The 19898-nt window shown below is 39.0% G+C and overlaps 1 protein-coding gene across 11 annotated transcripts in view; it reads right to left on the bottom strand.

Moving 5' to 3' along the window:
- Positions 1 to 19898, bottom strand: part of CFLAR (CASP8 and FADD like apoptosis regulator) — a 50644-nt gene that overhangs the window by 7943 nt on the left and 22803 nt on the right. For 5 of the 11 annotated variants that reach the window (XM_079133136.1, XM_079133138.1, XM_079133139.1 and 2 more), the window contains exons 2-8: positions 17857 to 18257; positions 15557 to 15662; positions 13918 to 14053; positions 13008 to 13105; positions 10029 to 10077; positions 6289 to 6338; positions 5479 to 5560 (exon numbers count right to left, since the gene is read on the bottom strand). In XM_079133136.1, coding sequence (XP_078989262.1) covers positions 5479 to 5560; positions 6289 to 6338; positions 10029 to 10077; positions 13008 to 13105; positions 13918 to 14053; positions 15557 to 15662; positions 17857 to 18152 — 817 coding nt within the window. In that variant the 5' untranslated portion in view covers positions 18153 to 18257. The other 6 variants (XM_079133134.1, XM_079133143.1, XM_079133142.1 and 3 more) reach the window with 6 other exon arrangements.

Here is a 19898-nt window from a genome sequence, read left to right as displayed (position 1 = left end):
TTCAGTCTGATTCTAGGAAAAGTAGGTGGTTCAAGAAGCAAGTCCAGTGTCTCAGATCACCCAGTTTAAATGATACCTTTTCCTTGGTGCCCTCTCAACCAGGACATGAAAAAACAGGGCCAAGGACCCTGCCCTCCACCACCAAGTAGATTTGATGATGAAAACTGACTGAGGAGGTGGGAGCAGAATTACCTGGTGTACATCCAACTTGTTCAGCTAAGACAAGGAGGCTTCACTACACAATCTACACACACTTAAGATTATAGACTACTTTTAAATGTCTTCTTCATAAAGCACAGATGATTACCAGTGATTCCTTCCAGACCAACTTATATTTGGAGAAAATTATATCAATAACAAATATGCAGGGGCTGGGGTGTGGCTCAGTGGTAGAATGCTCACCTAGCATGTGTGAGGCCCTGAGTTCGATCCTCAGCACCACATAAAAATAAAATAAAGGTATAAAAAAAAATATGTCAGCTGCATGTCAAGAGAGGTTTTTGGAGTGCCCCAGACAACCTAAAAATACTTTGTTCTTCCATGAATCTAAAACCCCTCATCCACAATTCTAGGACCTCAAAGGCTCAGAAAATCTTAAGTTCTTTCCCCCAAATCATTTGGTGGCAAAACCTTTTCTGAACTGGTGAGATCTATCCCATTTAGTGGTGAATATTTATTCACTTTTCTACCAAAATATTAACATATTTGATTATGGGGTGCTACCCTGGGCCCCACTGGAAGGTTCTATAAATTATAGTATACATAGCATGTCATCTTCCTAAACTCTAGAAACTTCTAATTTCTAAAATACCAGGGTCCTCCTACAGGGATCATGGATATAATTCTTACATACACACTAAATATATGGTCTTTGTGAAATGGGGATTGCTAAGTAGGGCAGCCTCTGAGTGACTCTGATTTGAAGGGAAATTCCATTAATGATGGTAGGCTTTCAAGTAAATAGCTGCTTAGTCTCAGAGGATAAGAATGCCCAGAAGGAAAAACAAAGTGCCTATAGACTCCTGGCCCTTGCCTCCATGAAGAAACCTTCCAGAGAGCACAGTAATCCCAGCAGCGGGGAACAAGGAGGTGCCCCTTCCTGGGCTTTCCAGCTGGTCAGAAGCATGTGGTTACTGCTCTACCCACCATCTCAGATGTCACTTGCCACTTTTCTTTGTTGCTCATCAGCAGAAGCCTCAGTGGTTGTTCAGATCCCCTTTCAGAGATTTTCCTATAAGTGTTACTACAGGAAAATGCTACTTGTTCAGGATTCTGCCTATTCCGTTAAAAAAAAAAAAAAAAAAAAAAAAAAGAGAGGAAGAGAACGTCAAGAGTTCAAGGCAGCAACACCAGCTAAGGGTTTCCACTCTACTCCTGCTGCCCTGTTAGAAGAGGAAACCTGCAGTGTCTGCTAGAAAATTGAAGAGTTAGCCTGTTTTAAAGTACAGGAAAAAAAAAAATCAAGTTTTTCAGAAATAGCAGAGAAGAAAAAAGAAAGGGAAAAAAAAAACCTTTTTCTTAAAATCTGCAAACGCCATCTTTTACTCAGAAGCCAGGAAACATCAGGAGCCTCAGTCCAACCCCCAAAGTCCACCTATCAGTAATGTGATCTATTTGTTTCTACATTTCTAACAAGATCAAGAGGTCTGATGCTCAGAGGGCCAATCAGGGCCCCGTATAGGCCAAGCTTTGCTAGGTCACTGATGCAGAAAACAAAACACCATAGACTTATTTTTTAATTCTACCAAACTGACATAATTACCCCAAATCCCTAAGCATTAATGTCTGCTTCAAGAAGAGGTTACTAACCCCTGTAAGGATTCTTCTGAAAAACAGGTCACAAAGAATAAACCTGTCTTTACTCACAGTCTGACTTCAAAAGCAGACTCCACCTCTTTGCCTCCATATTGGCTTTGAAATGGGTCAAGGGTGGTACTTTGTAAATAGTAGGTGCTCAATAAACATTTATTAGGTAAAGAAAATAATAAACCTATAAATATTTAGGGGACTGGCAAACTCTTTGGATGGAAGTCAAGTTACTTGAGGTTAGAAGGAGAAAACAGAAGAGTCTACTAAACTCAAGATAAAAAGGAATGGTTTGGGGAACACACTGACACTAGAAGAGCTTATTCCTTCATTTGTTCACCTAACAAATACTCACTGAGCATCTGTGTGCCAGGTACTGTTCCAGGTATTGGAGATACATAGTAAGAGATAAGTAAACAACTCTATCCATGCTGATGGAATTTATACTGAAGCAAAGTGGTTTAAACCTTAGGCTTTCAAATCCTAGACTCTCCATACTAGAAAAATTAGGAAGATAGTTCACTGTTCAGCTTGCTCACTTTGAAAATGGAGATAATAGTACCTATCTTACACTACTATTTATGAGGATTCAGTGAGAATTCATGCCAAGCAACTAGCAAAATACCTGGAATGTAATGGAAATACATATATATGTATATATATACATATATATATATAATTTTTTTTTTGGTACTCAGAATTGATACAAGGGTGTTTAACCACTGAGCCACATCCTTAGCCCTTTTTATATTTTATTTTGAGACAGGGTCTTGCTAAGTTGCTGAAGCCGGCTTTGAATTGCAATCCTGCTGCCTCAGCCTCCCAAGCTTCTGAGAAAACAGGCATGTGCCACTGCACCCAGCTGTGTTTTTAATAAATTATACACTCCCATCACTACCACTTCCACCTTAGTCTGACCACATTACTGCTAATTTCCTCCAGAACCCTTGCTTCATTTGGCAGTGAGTTTGACAATGATCTTGTCTACTCATTTATTATGATTCTTTCTGTTCAACATTAAAGTTGGCAAAGATTATCAGACAGAGGAAACCCCACATAATTGCTATACATGAAGACCACCAACTACTGATAAGGTGGAAATGAAGTACGTTACCCCTGATAATGACTACTTTCTACCAAAGCAGGATTCCAGTTCCAGAGTTCTCTGTGAAAAGTCCCCAGAAGGTAAGGGTGTGGAAAAACAGAACTGGAGGCTTAGAGAGAGTGTATGAGAAGAGGAGATTGCATCCTTCCACTTCATGATAATTGACATGCCCCTGCTGCTCTGAGCCTCAGCTAAGTGAATAAGTGGGTTCAGGATACACCCCCATTTGAGTAGAAGTGTGCTGTTCTGTCTCCTACCTGTTGATCAGCCACCTGTGCCTCAAGCAAAATTATCTGTTTTGTTCCCAGAGGCATGAAGGCCTTGAGTCAAAAGAACATTGATCCTCAGGGGAAGGACAGCGATGAGCATCTGTAATACCCTTTACTGACCCAGGCCCAATCTAACCCAGAACTGTACCGTTAAGATATCAAACTTGAAAGGAGTCTACTGACCAGGAAGGACTTGAGGCCTGGAGCTACCATTTTGTCTTCTGGGGTTCACCCATAGACTCGTCAATAGCCAAAGGATAGGAAAGGGATCTATCAGTGCACCCAAAGCCAGTAGCTACTCCCATTTCAGGACAAAGGTGCTGCCCTAAGCTCTACCTCCAATTCTACACTCCTTTGCTATCTTTCTTTCTTATCAGGTCTCTGCCCCCCTACACTCTGGCTTTTATACTTAGATTTTCCTTCTCTGCCAGAGACTGAAGACTGGCAGGAATAGTCCACCTGGGTTTTCCCCCAAGAATTCAAGCCCTCTCAGGTAACTGCCTCCATATTTGTATGCCACACCTGTGGGGACATGCCCTATTCACTCTTGAGCTCAGTGCAGGCCTTAGTTTCCTGGTCCCAAGCATAAAGCCATGGTGAGTCTTGCTTAGTAGATAGCAACTAAAACAAAATGAAAAAATAATGTTAGCTGGCATTAGTACATGGTTATAATATGCCAGCCACTGTTCTAAGCTTTTTATAAGTATGAACTCACTCTGCCCAACCACTCTATGAGGTAGGTCCTATTATTAATCCACTTTACAACTGAGCCTTATAATAGCTAGAAAATTTGCCCAAGGTCACAATCTAGGTCATCATGCCAATGATATTCCAGGACCCAGCTCTGACCATACTTTTATAACGCAGAAAAAACACAAATAAGCATTCAATCTCTGTCCACAGAAGACCCACAACTCAGAAAGGAATGCAAGCACAGACACTGGATTTTAGCCACAAATAACTGAGTTTTCAATTAATAACAGGACATGGCTTTATCTTTATGACTCTTTCAATACAATAGATATTCATAAACAAAGAACATCACATCCAGTTAGGAAGTTTTCTGCTGATGAATCAAACAAGAATGATTAACCACAAGTAAAGGACAATTATACAATCTCCTTTAAAACAGAAAGTGACTCACTGGAAAGTTATTTCCTCATTCTTATATGGGCACTAATAGCTTAAAAAAAAAAAAAAAAAAAAAAAAAAAGGACACTTATCTATAGCACTTATCTCACATCTGACCAAAAATAGGACATGAGAAAGCAGGATGATAGCTGAAATCCTGGGAAATTCAGTCTTGTATTTGCTAATTTGACCTTCTCTTAGACTCTTTTCATAAAACTCCCCATGGTAACATTTTTAAGTTAACCAAAAAGATAGTTCTGACTCATTCTAAGAGACTGCTGAGAAGCTGGAAAATGTGGAACTCTGATGATTGATCCCCTCAAGGAAGAGATAAATAATTAAACAGAATGTTCTTCTACTAATCTGGGCTCTTCTCATTCTCTTTTGATGCATCACCAGTGATTCAGTTTGAGTCAGACACCGAACAGCTAAGAAAAAGAATTGATTCAGATCCAAAGGACGGTGACCCACAGGTACAACCAAGTAAAGGATGCACACCTAAGTGACTCATGGCTCACACAATATCCAAAGCCCTCTAAATATCACACATTTATTATATTTTTTATGTCCCCAAGGAAAGGGAAGATCATCTGATAATTCTGGAAGCCAGAATGCCCTCCATTATAAATGCCCCTTGAATCCCAGGACTCTTCCCTGCCATAGCAGGATGGAAAGGCAAGACTAAAGCAATAGCCTTCACAATTTATGTTTGTGCCAGAGATGATGCTGGGGTCCCAAAATTAATTTCATATTCCTCCTGACACACAACTAGATTAATTTATCCATGTCCACCAGTTAGTTGGAGCCACATAAATGAGTTCTGACCAAGAGAATATGGGGGGAAATATGCATATCACTTTCAGGTCCAGTCTCTAAAATCTGTTGAGATCCTGCATACATTCTCTCTTTCCTCAGTTACCAGCCAGATGCAGAGAACCCTGTAGAAGACTCCAAGTTCTTAGAAAATAATGGAGCTACTGAATGGCCATGTGGAGCAAAGCTCCCCCAGGCTAATCCACACCACACTATGATATGAGTGGGGAAAAAAATGTCACAGTCTAAGCTACTTTGTCATAGAAGCTAATGTTGATCACCCAAATGAATACAACTCATCTGTGCCATGATCTCACTGGGAGGCATCAATTAATCTGTAGCTTCCACACTTACCTGTATCATTGCCAATGCAATCAATTATCAAGCAGATTCCGAGGGGTTTGCTCTGCATCTTGTATTTCTCTTCAGGTATGTACTGGAAAAAAGGGCAGGGATTGTTAAAGACTCTGGATACTGTACTGTTTCCACAAGGTCCCACTCATATACCATCTCTTCTTTTGGATTTCCTTACACATCTCTAACAGCTGAGTCACTCAGCAGTTGCAGCCTGAAGTTATCATAGCTGACATTTCCCATAATTACCAAAATTTGTCTCTGTTAGTGCAATGTTCTTAACACAAACAAGTTATTTCAGCTTTTACTTAAATTCAATGAAAATTAGAGTCTTTTTGCATATGTCTTAGCTTTATAGAATAAAGATCATTTGAAACAGAGATAAAAGAGGGATCATATGTCTCCACAGTAACCTCAAGTAGAAATAAATTATATCTTTCCAAGCCAGTACAAATGTAGACCTTCTGTTGCCTCTTCCTAAGGAGAAGAGGTATCAACCCAAGAAAAAGTCAGGGCACATCAAGGTTCACTGTGTTGTCCCTGCCTTCCTATATGTCCAGCAATCACTCAGCTGAGACAAGAGGTACTACTTTGGAGTCTCCCTGTTTTCCAAAGTTCACTAACATAATCCACTTTAACATTTTTCTCTTTGTTAAAGTTTCCTTGGCAAATGAATTATCAGAAAAATAACATTCAGGGTGTCCCAATGTCACAGATAATTCTTCATGGATAGTTATTTTTTAAAGAAGTCAGTGTTTTCTGCATTCACTGCACACAATGCCATACCACATCAGATAATTTATTCTCTACCTGAAGCGAAAAAGCTCCTGATTCCTGAATGGATGTCTTCACTGGTTCTCCTGGAGGATGAGAAAGAAGTAATTTTTACAAAGCTTTCAAACAAAGTTCACCCCCATGCAGACTGAGTTTCTTTGTATCACAACTGTTCTCTTTGCCTATTTTCTTCAACTATCTCTTTCTCTGCCTATACTCAGCCCTGAGGTTCCAGCCTTGCACTGAAGAACCTGGTTGATTAAAAAAAGAAAGAAAGGAAAGGAAAGGAAAGGAAAGGAAAGGAAAGGAAAGGAAAGGAAAGGAAAGGAAAGGAAAGGAAAGGAAAGGAAAGGAAAGGAAAGGAAAGGAAAGGAAAGGAAAAGAAAGAAAAACCATCTGTGCTATACTAGGGTTGTGCAGAAAAAATACTTAATGGCAAGTGAAAGAAGCCTCTCCCTTACCCTTCTCCAGGTGAAGACCAGGTGGTCAACAAGTTTTAACTTGATAAGGAGAATTAATTATTCTCATTGCACAATATTGTGTTTCCCTACATGTTCTGAAACTGTGGACAAAACCTAAAGCAAACAGCCTTAGAAAGTGCAGAAAAGGGCATGCTTACATGTTTGCTACTCATAGAACAGGAGGCCAGTGTTTTCATATTGACGTTGAGGTCATATTGATACTGGGAGATAATAAAATAAAATGTCAATGACTAAAGAGAGGAAAATGAACTTGGTGAATGTAGATAATAAGCCTACAGCAAATTTTTGCTGGATAAAAATTGCCTTTATTAGTCCACAGAGGTGAGGGAATCACTGGTTTTGAAGCTACTAAAGTGTTGGCTTACACCACAGCACTATAACTGACAGTCTCTGTAATCTTGGTAAGTTACTTCCTTAAGTCTAAGGGGCTTAGTAAACTCTAAGCTGAAATACTTGTATCTACCTTTCAAGACTGTTGCAAAATGAGAAACACTGTCTAAAAATAGTCAAAGAAAATTCCAGTATTGGTAACACTTGGAGGAAATGAGTACTTTCAAATGCTAACACTACAAAATTTGAAACAGTCTTTTCAAAGGGCTACTGGCAATATCTTTAAGTTATCATTCTGCTTCCAGAAGTTTTAAGGATGTAACAGAGCATGAGTGAAAAATCAAAGATATTTACTGAAAGACTATTCATAAAGGACCCAAAGTAGGAATTACCTAAGAGTCCACCAACATAAAACTGATTAAATCAATTATGGTACATTTAATGGAATACTTCAATATTAAGAATAAGAGATATCTTTGTATATTTAACTTGGAAAAAAATATATAGACTATATTAAGCAAAAATTTGATTATTAAATAATATGTATAATATTGACTCCATGTACTTAAAAACATTGTATGCGTATTTGTATGCATGGTCCTGTATAGTTGGCCCTCCAAATCCATGGGTTCTGCCCCTGTGTATTCAACCAATCAAGGATGAAAAATGTGGGTGTGGGGGATTGGGAATTATGACTACACGAAACAGGTACAGGCATTTTTAAACTATCATTGTTCCCTAAACAATATGGCATAAAAACTATTTACATAGTTTTACATTATGTTAGGTATTATAAGTAATCTAGAGATGTTCTGAAGTATAGGAGCGATACACAAGGTTACATGCAAATAACAGGACATTATGAGGAAGGCACTTGAGCATCTGCAGATGTGAGTATTCATGGGCAGGTCCTGGAACCAACCCTCACAGATTCTGAGGGACAACTACCTATGCTTACACGTAAGAGTCTAGAGCTATATAAATCAAACATTAACAGTGGCTATCTCTGATATTTGAAATAAAGAGGAAATTTTGCTTCTTTTTCATATTTTAATTATCATTATTTAACAGCACAAACAAAAAAACCCCACAAAACAACCTATGTGATATGCCTACTCCAGTTTAAAGCATTTAGCAAGAGCTTAATAAATTGTAGTTATCACATCATCATGACCTTTCAGTCAAAATCTATTTATAAGTTAATAAGAATACTTGCTTTGATTATTCTAAGCTATCAGACTCAGGTCAACTTATCAGAATGCTTTCCTTTTTTCAGTAAATAAACCAAGTTCAGGCAAAAGGAGGTAAGTGATTTTCCAAGGAGGATCACCAGGGATGCTGGGAGCCTCACCTACATCGTCTGTGTAATTATGACTAGTTTGTGATCATGGAACACAATGGGGAAAACTTGTTAAAGTTACTTGTTTTTAATTCCTAGACACACCTACCAGGTCACACATCTTCCCTAGTTTTCAAAATGCTAATTTTCACCATCTCACTAATGTTTTAAGAAACATGGTGTTGATTCAAGAATTAATTAGCTTTTTAACAGCCTTTGCTGGAGAGCAGAATACTAGGTAGAGAGTGATAGGCATGAGCCACACCATCTGGCTAATTTGGCCAAAATGCTTCTCAGTTTCCAGGTGTACACGCACAGCAGTAGGCTGAGTCATAAGGCACTGGCCAGGGGCCTGCCACACAGAGGCTTCCATTAGGCCACAGCCCTACTTAAATCGGTCATGATCCCCCACTCTACGCAGGGCAAATTCCAGGCTCCTTACATAAAACTGCAGCTCTGCAGCACTGCCCATCAACACCTGCTTCCTGGTGTCTGGAAGCACAACTGGCTGCTTCATCAGGGTAAAAGTAAATCTTAGCACAAGGCCTTGGGTTCAATCCCCAGCACCAAAAAAAAAAAAAAAGGAGTGAATCTCAACCCTCACTTCAGGGAATCCTCTAGACAAGCAAAGAAAAAACCTTTTAAAAATTTTTTTAGATGTTGATAGACCTTTATTTTATTCATTTAAAGTGCTCTGCCACGGAGCCCCAATTCCAGCCTAAGTAAAGGAAGAAACTTTTTTTTTTTTTTAATTATGTTATGGAGCCAGGCAGTCTGTAATCTCAGCTACTTGGGAGGCTGAAGCAGGGAGATTGCAAATTCATTGCCAGCCTGGGCAGCTTAGTGAGACTGTCTCAAAAAATAAAATTTAAAAAAGGGCTGTGGATGTTCAGTGATAGAACATTATGACTAGCATGTGTAAGGCCCTAGGTTCAATCCCAGTACCACACACACACACACACACACACACACACACACACACACAATGATATCATGTGATCAAGTGTCGATGTTTTAAGAAAGAAAAAAGATTACATGGGCTGAAATAACCAACTTTTTTCTTTTTTTTTTTTTTTTTTTTTTTTTTTTGTAGTGCTGGGGATTGAACCCAGGGCCTTGTGCTTGACAGGCAAGCACTCTACCAACTGAGCCATATCCCCAATCCCTGAAATAACCAATTTTTTAACTTCACTTTTTTTCTTTCTTCTTAGAAGAGGGAGGAAGTCTTTTATAGGGTAACCAGATTTATTAAATGGTCTACAAAACAAGAACCTGTCAACCTTTCTTCTTCCTGCTGCTAGATATTTGGTTTAATATGGCTTATTATCATAGCTGGATTAATGGTTAATATGGTCTGGTCATAGCTTCTTTTCAGATAGATTAATGTCACATCTCTTAAAAATATAACCAAAATGATGCACCTGATGGAGTAAGACGATATTCAAATTTAAATGAACTAATTCAATGAGTAACTAGAAATGCCAGTGAATACATTTTAAGGGTTTAATTGCTTTTGAGAGCTTAATTAGAACATATAGATAAAGGAAACAGTCAATCTAAAAATGCAACATTTTCTTGAATTATCAAGCATTTTTATAATGAATAAAAAGAAAAGTTGGTCTTACTTTGAAGGTATGCCCCAAGTTTTTGTCCTTTACTTCTTCCATTCTGGAGCTTCAAATATAAAGAATAAGGTCACTCTGTTAGTTTTTTCAGAAGCACAGTATATTACACCTCTATAAATATCTCAATAAGATCCTTACCCGAGGAAAAAAATAAAAGTATCACCTTCACAGTTATCTAAAGAATAGCAAAAACTGTTAACTCCATAAATCCCATGTTATATTGCTAAAGACCAAGGCAATTCTTTCAAAAGACAAAAATACAACAAAACTGTAAATAGGCTAAATGAACATATTGGAATATTTCAAAATAACTCAATAAAACCAGATGTTATAGTATAGTATAGTTGTTATACTAACTCCAAGTTAGAATAAGCTACTGGAATAAAAGGTTGACATTCAAACTATTCCTTTAACATAGAGTCAAGGTACAACATGGATAAAGAGTATAGGTTCTAGGCCAGACACACCTGGCTAGGCATACTGATTCTGTCATTTAATAGCTATGTAATGTTGAACATATCATTTAACCTGTCTATGATTCTGTGTCTGCAAAGTGAAAGTAACAATAGCATTATAGATTTTTTTGCAACAATCAAATAACATAGGTACTCAGCACAATGTTAAGTGCAAAAAAAGCACTTCATAAAGGCCTAATTATTGCTCTTCTATAATTGGTTAGCTACACATAAGAAAAATGTGGGCCTGATTCTCGATAATCAAGAATTCTTGGTAAATCATGTCTGAGGGATAGAGTGGGATTCATCAGAGAATGAAAGATTGAACGTTCCTTTTCTCAGATGACAGGACCTGTGTGAGGTATATACCACATAAGCTTGCAAACAGTTCTCTGAAGCTACCCTAGCCAAAAGAGAGAAGTCCACGATCTGTTAAGTTATATCTATAACGAAGTCTGTGTGTCTAAATTCAACAAAGACATGTAAGTTGCTTTTTTTTTTTTTTTTCAGAAAGAATCCATGACCGAGTCAAAGGCCGATCATATTAGATAGAAATTGGTCCAGCCACATGGATATGCATTCACTTTTACATACTGTAAAAGAAAATAAAATCAAAGCTAGACATTATAATATAGTTATTCAACTTTTTTACTCTATATCTTTGCATCCTGTGTAAATTAATGTCATTGTAATTTTTGAAGCACTTTTACAGTCTTACATGAGCTAACATCTAGGTATTCAGTTCCTAAATCTTGTAAGAAAGTTACCAAGTTCATATGTCATAGTGTCTGCTTACTAAATGAATGAATGATCAGGGCCACATATTAAATACAGCAGGTTTAAGAAGAAATTGGAGCAGAAAACATATGGCTTCCAAACAGGTTACATATAAAATGAATAAACTTACCTTAAAGTGCAAAATAGAAACACCACAGTAAAAACATCATAGGATTTTAACTAAAAATGATTTGATAGACAATAGCAAACTAAGCTCAGAAAATCTGGATCTGATTTCTAAATTTGCTTTGTCTCATAACTTGGTATCAGAGAAATTCAGGACAAAAATGAAAACTATAAGATATGGCATGCATGTGGTTTATTACCTATATCACAGGGTAGTAGGAGGAACATGGACCAGGCCCATCCTGCCAGCAGGTGAAGGTGGACAATCACTTACTATTCTGCACAGCTGTTTCCTTATTTTGTTCAATGGGCTATGGGACAGTACTATCTTTAACATTCACTTTAGCTCTGAAATTCTACTGCTCAGTGGTATCCCTGACAGCTCATATTCTCCAAGAAACTATTTATATTAGAGTAGTTAATGTTTTCAACATATACTTTTTAGTAAAGTGTTTATAATTTAATCATTCCATTCCATTCTGGCCTAAGTCCTCACTACAAATTCCATGTAACTTTATATGAACAAAGATAAGATTACACCAATGTTGGGCTGGGGGTGTAGCTCAGTAGTACAGTGCTTGCCTAGCATGTGTGAGGCCCTGGGTTCAATCCTCAGCTCCACTCCCTCCAAAAAAAAAAAAAAAGAAAAGAAAAGAAAGAAAAAAAAATTACACCAATGTTCTTCTTCTCAAGATAAAAGATTAGCCAAAAATATTCTAATGATTCCTATAAAAACTACTACTAACATGACGAAAACCATAAGTGACTATGTGAATAAAAAAAAAAATTATTTTATCACTCAATGACAAAACACTTTTGCCAAAATTATAAAATAAGCTCAGTAAAAAGCAAATGCATAGAGAGGTAAGCATAGGGATATTTATTTTTCATCATTTTTATAGTTACAACAGAATGAAAACAATATAAATAACAATAAGCAATATTGGTATACATCAATAAGAACTAAACACATTATGATACATCTAGAAAAATAAAATCCTTCAAAATAATGATTAAACAGAGGCAGTCCCACCTGAATCACATAGAAAAATGCTCAAGAATTTTCAGATCAGGACAATGGCCATGATATACTCTCAAATGTACAAAAGAAAAAATGGAATATATATGCATGAACCACCGTTACAGAATAAAGTGGTTAAAGGTAGCTGCTCTAAAGAAAGGAACTGGGGGGTCAGCATTATGGGGGAGGAGACAAACTTACTTTTGAAACCATTTTAGTATATTTTGAATTTTTTGTCCATAGGAACATCCTATTTTTATTTGAAAAATTAAATTTTCAAATGAACAGTGAAAAACAAGTTCAACTATACATATAGATGTATAGGCTAATATCCATGAAATAGAACAGAAGGAAATATCCCAAAATAACAATAGTTGTCTTTAGGTAGTGGGAGGTAGGAGATTTAGTTTTCTCCTTATATGTTTCTCTGTATTTTCCACATAGCTTAATGCATTTTTTGGCTTTGTAATCATAAGAAGTTGTACATATTTTTAAAACAGTTATGCATTTCTATCACAATTTGTTTAGCTATTATTAAAGGAGAATATGTATATTTTCATTAAAGCTCTGAAACTGTCCATACATTTGCTCCAGACTCACCCTTATGCCATATGAAGGATCTTTGAGACACAAGTTTGGGGGAGAGGTGTGGAGAGAAGTCATATAACTTGTTCCTGCTTCTTGCATAGCTCTTTGAGCTATAAAAACACAAGAGAGTTCATTGAGACACATACATTATTGTCAAATGGATCTTCAACAATGGTTTAGCTCAAGGTCAATCCCCATCTTTTACATATCCCAAACTTTCCAGTCACATAACTGAATTCAAAATATCATCTCAGATACCAAACATCATTAAGAATGGACTAAAAATGTTTCTCCTATTCTTAACTGTCAATCATTTGAAAATGTGACGGTAGAAGAGTACTATATAGATCAGTGGGGTCTCGGCCAAGCCCTATGGTGGCCGTGAACTGCTAACAGAGCCCACATTGAGGCTGAGGTTAAAAGACAACAGAGGTGGAGGTATGAGGGAGAAGGCAACGTGACTCTGGTCCCCTTTATCAAGAGAGAAATTGCCCTTTACCATGAGGAGGGTTGGTAAAACTTGGAACACATGCAGGGCAGCTATGGGACCTCAGTGACACACCCAGACTTGAATGGTGGTCATCAGACTGAATACTGGAGACAGGCAATAGGGTTCAGCATCCCTGAATGTCCACAGATTTGCCAGTCTGTGAAAATGGGGGTACAGACTCTTTCTTAAGGGCCAGAACTGTTTGGTGGCATTTGACAGAGGGCTATGGTGGTGAGCATGGGCAATGGAGCTGGTGGATCTGGGATTTGAGGATGGAAATGGATGTGATCTGTAGCCACAGGCTAGAGCAGGCTATGGACATTCAGGGTCCATTCTATCTACCCATCTAACAAATCAATATCTACCAATCATATCTATTATACACAGAATATTTGCTTTAATTTTTAACTAAAAAGCCAAAATTCTTATTACCAGACTGCTTGTACTTCTGAATTTTTGTCTTCAGGTCTATTCTGTGGATGTTTTTTAGGCATTCTTCTAATAAATCCAACTGATCTGGAGCAACCAAATTCAGTTTCTCCAAATCAATCACCAGATCCAAGAAACTCTAAGAGAGCCACCAACAAGAAAGAAACATCAGTGGAGCTGACTGATAAGATTCCAAAGCAAACCCCAGGCTATGCGATTTATAACAGCAAGAAAACATGAAAAGATGAGCTTTTTCAGTGACCTTCAGTAATTCTAATCCAGACACCTCTGTCCTAAGCAAATTACCCTCCTGAATTTTAACTCAAAAAAAGAGGTGGTAGCTAGACCTTTAGCCACCAATGTATTCCTAGGTTGAGGATAGACACATGGGTCATTTTGTGTCATCAGGATATATTATGAAAATGCAGAGCTAAAAATAAAACCCTCCTGATGTCCTTCTCTTCCAAAGGCCAGGTTGGTGACTCTAAGGGCTTCTCTGAAAAGAGGGAACAGGAGAGAAGCTGGGGGAAAGATTTTATAAGAAAAATCCTAATAACAGAACTTTAAAGTTCTTAAACTATTCTAATCAGTCCTAGACATTTCAACTCATTCTGACTCAGGGTGTTGTGGAGAGGTAAAACCAGAACTAAGTTTAGCTATTTTGCTATTCATTTGCCTTGAGCCACAGAGACCGTCAGAAAAAGGAATTGCTTTGTATTTTATTCCTTTTGTGTTTATCATTTGTTTACCAAAGTGCTATTTTTATTTTTAAAAATAGTGAATATAATTAAATATATGTAAATGACAAGAGAGAAGTTGGGGGAAATAAAAAAAAGTTCTCTTTTTTACTTTTCTTTGCATTCTGCATTTGACATGGAAATGCAGTCACCCTATATTCCCAGATTTTAGATATAGAACTAAGATCATTAAGAAACATGAGAAATTTCTTAAGCAATGACTAAACCAGAGTCCTTAGAGGAAATCTAACCACCTGGAAGACCTATCATCACGTACTAGAAATGCAGGCTTTTGTTGGCCTATCCTGAACTCTGCAATACCAGGGGGTCAACTAGAATTTAAATACTCTTCCAGCAATCATGACATTACTAAGATCTTTGCCCCTGTCTGGCTTTCAACCCTAAACCTCTACTTTAGCCATTTTCCAGATATATCAGGCACAAGGACCTGCCCCCACATGGCCTTCACATGCAGCCTCATGACCCCACACTGACTCTGAACTAACTGAAGAGAAAAAGATGGCAGCAGGAGAGCAAGATGGGAATAGACTGACACTTCCCACCTAGCTCCACTCAGCACAAGCAAATGGATTTCCTAATCCTGCCAGATGATCTGTCAAATCAAGAAGGAAAACCAACACATATGCCAGGTCTATGAAGTTTACAGATGAATCTTTCATCAAGGATGAAATACCCAAAGCCACCCTAGAAGATAGCATCCCCCTATTTCTTCTCACTTCAGAAACCAATCCTCTTGCCATTGGTGTTAGGAGAAGGTCACATCAGGTATCTGACTTTCACTAACAAGGCAGCAGACTGCCTGCTGCCCTCCCTTCTGGATTGCAAGGAGCAGCCCCCACTGCTGACAGGCTCTGGAAAACATGGTCCAGAAAGAGAAAACTCACCTTGTCTTTGGAGACTTTGCCTCGGCCTGTGTAATCCCTCATAAGGAAAATCAGTGATGATACATCTTTTTTATCCAAATTCTCACCAATCTCCACCATCAGCACCCTGTAAACCAGGAAATCTGCTTTAGTAAACTCAAACGATTCCTCATGAGAACTCCAAAAGCCCATGCCCCCCCATACCAATAACTGGTTGAAAAACTAAATCTTGCCCCCATGTGAATGTGCCCCCCTCCAAAATGGAAAGCTTATATCACCCAAGAAGGAGATCTTAAGGTGAAACTCATCCTTTCCTGTTTTCAATAGAGCATAATACTTCCCTTCCAACTAATAGTTCTGAAAACACCTCTGACCATAGAAAATTCCTGAAGAATCCCCTAGCTTCCCCACGAGTTACAATGAAATGAATTAAGAACCCAGATGACTAACATGTAAGGCAGAAATAGAATTTGAAGTGGTCATCTTCTCCCCTGACAAGTTTCCAGGTGGTGTTGATCCAGGAGCCATCACAAGATTCTAAAGCAAAGAAATGACTGGGATATCCTGGTCCACATCTGAATGCAAAAGGCAAACGTTGCCTACATTACAAGGATTCTGACCTGAGATGTCTTGGTCTACAAAGTCCTGCTGACAATCACCTCTGCTCCAGTTGGAGCTTCTAGGATGCCTTGTGGTTAACATGACTGCCACCATATTGTCATCACTGCTTAGAAGGCCGATTCCCAATTAGACTCCCAGATTCTTAGAGATGGGAAATTCTTCATTCATTTTGCCTAGTGCTCAACCAAACATCAGGAGCACACTGCTACACATCGAAGCCTACTCAACAGATGCATGAAGAACCCAGAGCTCTGGCCTCTCTTCCAGAGGGCCTGATGCACTATTTCCACTCCAAGAAATGCAGAACGGAGAGAGCACAATACAAGTCTCTGAAACTCAGTCAGAGCCTCTCAAATAGTGTGAAGAAGATGCATGACATTATATAATGGTTGAACACACAGCAGATGATCAAGAATAATAACAACAGTAATCTCTTACATCCTACAGAATTCTTCATAATTTTGAAAATAATAATACTTTGCAGGAGCCAGGAACATTCCTGTAATCCCAGCTGTTTGGAGGATGCAACAGAAGGATCACAAGTTTGGGGCCAACCTGGGCAAAATAAAAATTAAAAGGGACTTGGGATTTAGCTCGGTGGCAAAGCACCCCCGAGTTCAATCCCAAGTACCAAAAAAAAAAAAAAAAAAGCACTTCACATGATAAGTTATCACAACTGATGCTCACAACAACCTTGTGAAGTCAGGTGTTATTATTCTTCATTTTAGAGCCAGAAAACAAAGGCTCAACCCAGGTTAGTGACTGGCCACCCTACAGGGTGTGTAATTGTAGATCTGAGGCTTGAAACAGGCCTTGCAGCCTCAACTCTCGTATACTTTCCAAAGCCCACATTGCTTTCAGCTCTCTTTAGTACAGTTCTCGATAATATATATCATTTCCAAATAAACATTATCGATTGAACAAAAGGCTGGTGGCCTGGAAAAAAAAGAAACAGCAACTTAGGAACAAGTTCTCTTCCTCCCCCACCAGAAAACTCATTCTTTCCAGTGACTTTTGTGCCCCTGTGAACCTTTAAGACATCCCCGAGAGCAGGAGGAAGAAAAGACTCAGAGGTGCCTAGACTAAGGGGACTCCAGTGGCTGTTGCCCCTTTGGACCTGAAGGGGGCTCAGAGGCGGTCTCAATTGAAGAGGTGTCAATGTGGCTCCCGGGGGCCTCCCAGGGCAGGACCACCAGAAGGAAACTCACCCTGCTAAACTTCCTCTGCAGGGGAATGACTGACAGAAAGTCAGGGTGTCACGGAGTTCCACAAAGATAAGAAGATTCTTATCAGACTTGTTATTTCCTTTCTCAGTTCCGGAAATTGTCAAAAACTGACATCACAGAAAATCAGCTAGCAACACCACTGTGGCTCTCACACTGCCAGAAGCTGGCAAGAATTATTAGCTCTCAGTGGTTCCCATCTTTCTTCCTTTCTTGTCATTCTGTCCTTCAGGCAAACATGTACCATCTGTCCCTTCCACTTTCATTATGCTCTTCTACCCCATTCTTTCAAGCAAGTGCATTTTAAGAATTCAAAGAGTTCAAAGCAATGAAGTGATATCAGGTAGTACTTGGATGAGAGGGAAAAGGAAGCGACGTGGCTGCTCTTTTTACTGTCCTCATTTTTATCATTTAGTAGGGTCTAGGCCACCTCTCGCCCCCCCACCGGTCAAGCCTGCAGAGGAGCTGATGATTTACCTATAGTCTGAAACAAGGTGAGGATGTTGGCGCAGGTGGGCCTCCACTGTGGTTCTGTCCATCTTCAAAATCCGCTTGAGCAGGTCAAACCGCCTCACTCTGTACAGCAGCTCGGCCAACTCCACCACAGACAGCTTCCCTCTCTCACATAATATATCCAGAAGGTCCCTGACAGTGGGTGGAACTACGTCGGCAGTAATATCCAGACACAAAAAGAACAGCGTCTCCTTTTCATCTTCGTCAAGTGCCTCTTCCACCTGAAGGATGACTTCGGCGGACGTCTGGCACAACGCCATCCTAAGGAACTGCAGTGTAGAGTTCAACAGAGAGCCGGGAGGTCATCAACTTCATTTCTGAAGGCTCTCTTCATTTCTTTCAGAGTTCTTTCCAGTGGAGGAGTTCTGTGGTAGGAGCAGATTTTTTTTTAATCCTATTATCATAGTCACTTATGCTTAAGAGTCATAGTTTTTCCCTTTCTTGCTGGTCTCCCTAACCTGGTAGATCAAATTCATATTATTTTTAAGTCTACAGTGAGAGAAAGAGATACACGGTAGACAAAGCCCAAACCCAAGACTAATCTAAAACCCAAGAGAAACAGAGAACAAAGTCTACATGATAAAGGAAATGAAACCTAAGACAAAATTTTCTCCAAAATTTCCCACATGGTTTGTCAGAATTTGGCAGAATGTAAAGCAGGGTAAGGGAAAATCACAAGTAGGGAGTTAATGACTAAGTTCACAAGTGACCTTCGTGGGAGGAAGAGGAAAAAGCCCAATGACGAAGGAGCTGACTAGAGAAACTGGTGTCAGAGGGGTTAGCACCCACTTGCAGTGACTACCCACCTAGGTGGACTTGGGCAAATGCAGGTCCTGTATGAGACCCTGCTCTCTCTGTGGGATATCAAGAACAAGAGGGAAACAGGCTTCTGTCCCTGCCCATCCCCCTTTTTTCCAGTTGCTTTCCCACTTTAGAAACCCACACTCAGCTCCCCAGGGCCTCCAAAACCCAAGCCCTTTTCCCAACTTCATCGTGTATGCAAATGGCCCCTGGCACTGGCCTGAGCAAAGACCTAGTGAGGTTTTGATCTGGGTCTTCAGACGCGGAGCCCCACGGGCGGGCCAGATGCCCCAGACTCTCAGTAGACTGCTACATGGCCGCAATTGCCATCGGGGTCAGTGGAGGCAAAGAATTGGTAGAGACTCAGGAAGATCTGATCCTGGTGATGGGGCCTGGGTGGGAGAGGGAAAGCTCATTCCTTGGATGTGTTCTTAACTTCTTCGATTAAAATTCACTAGTTGCAAATGGCAGTTACTACCTACTCTACTTTTAGGTTTTGTAGTTTTAATTTACATTAAATCAGCTCTTGGGTTCTGGGCAAGTTCCTAACCTGTTCCTATGAGACAGGGTTCAGGTTAAGACTTCATATTAACAAAAAATAAATGGAAACACATCCCAACTCTCTGTGCACAAGTTTATTTGTCTAGTTTTGGAATGACTATACCAACCCTGTATCCATTCATCCAAATTTCACTGAAGTAGGGTCATGTGTGAGTAACAGGAGAAATGAAATTTACTTAAATGACTGCTCAAAGTTGAAAAACTGGTACTCAAAATAACTTTTTTTTTTTTTTTTGTCTGAAAGTTGAACACTAATTTTGGTGTTTTAGAAAGAGTAAAATCTACACTCCATTCACAGGCTAACAGTACTTTAACCTAGTATGCCAATTTCCATGAAGAAAACACAAAGTTGGGGTTGGGGTTGTGGCTCAGTGGTAGAGTGATCACCTAGCGTGTGTGAGACACTGGGTTAAATCCTCAGCACCACATAAAAATAAATAAAGGTATTGTGTCCATCTACAACTAAAAATATATATATATTTTAAAAAAAGAACACCAAGTTCTTTTTCTATTATACTCACTAAAAGCCACAATCTTGTGAGTAGATGTTATTGTAGACTAACATCTAAAATATTTGTATATACTAGAAGAAATAAAATAAGAGGGAAAGATAAAATAAATACAAGGTCATTAAATACCAGAGT

Source organism: Sciurus vulgaris (assembly GCF_902686455.1).
Source record: "Sciurus vulgaris genome assembly, chromosome: 3".
Classification (NCBI taxonomy): domain Eukaryota; kingdom Metazoa; phylum Chordata; class Mammalia; order Rodentia; family Sciuridae; genus Sciurus; species Sciurus vulgaris.
Note: the sequence above shows the minus strand (reverse complement) of the source record. Positions and strands in the feature narration are given on the sequence as shown.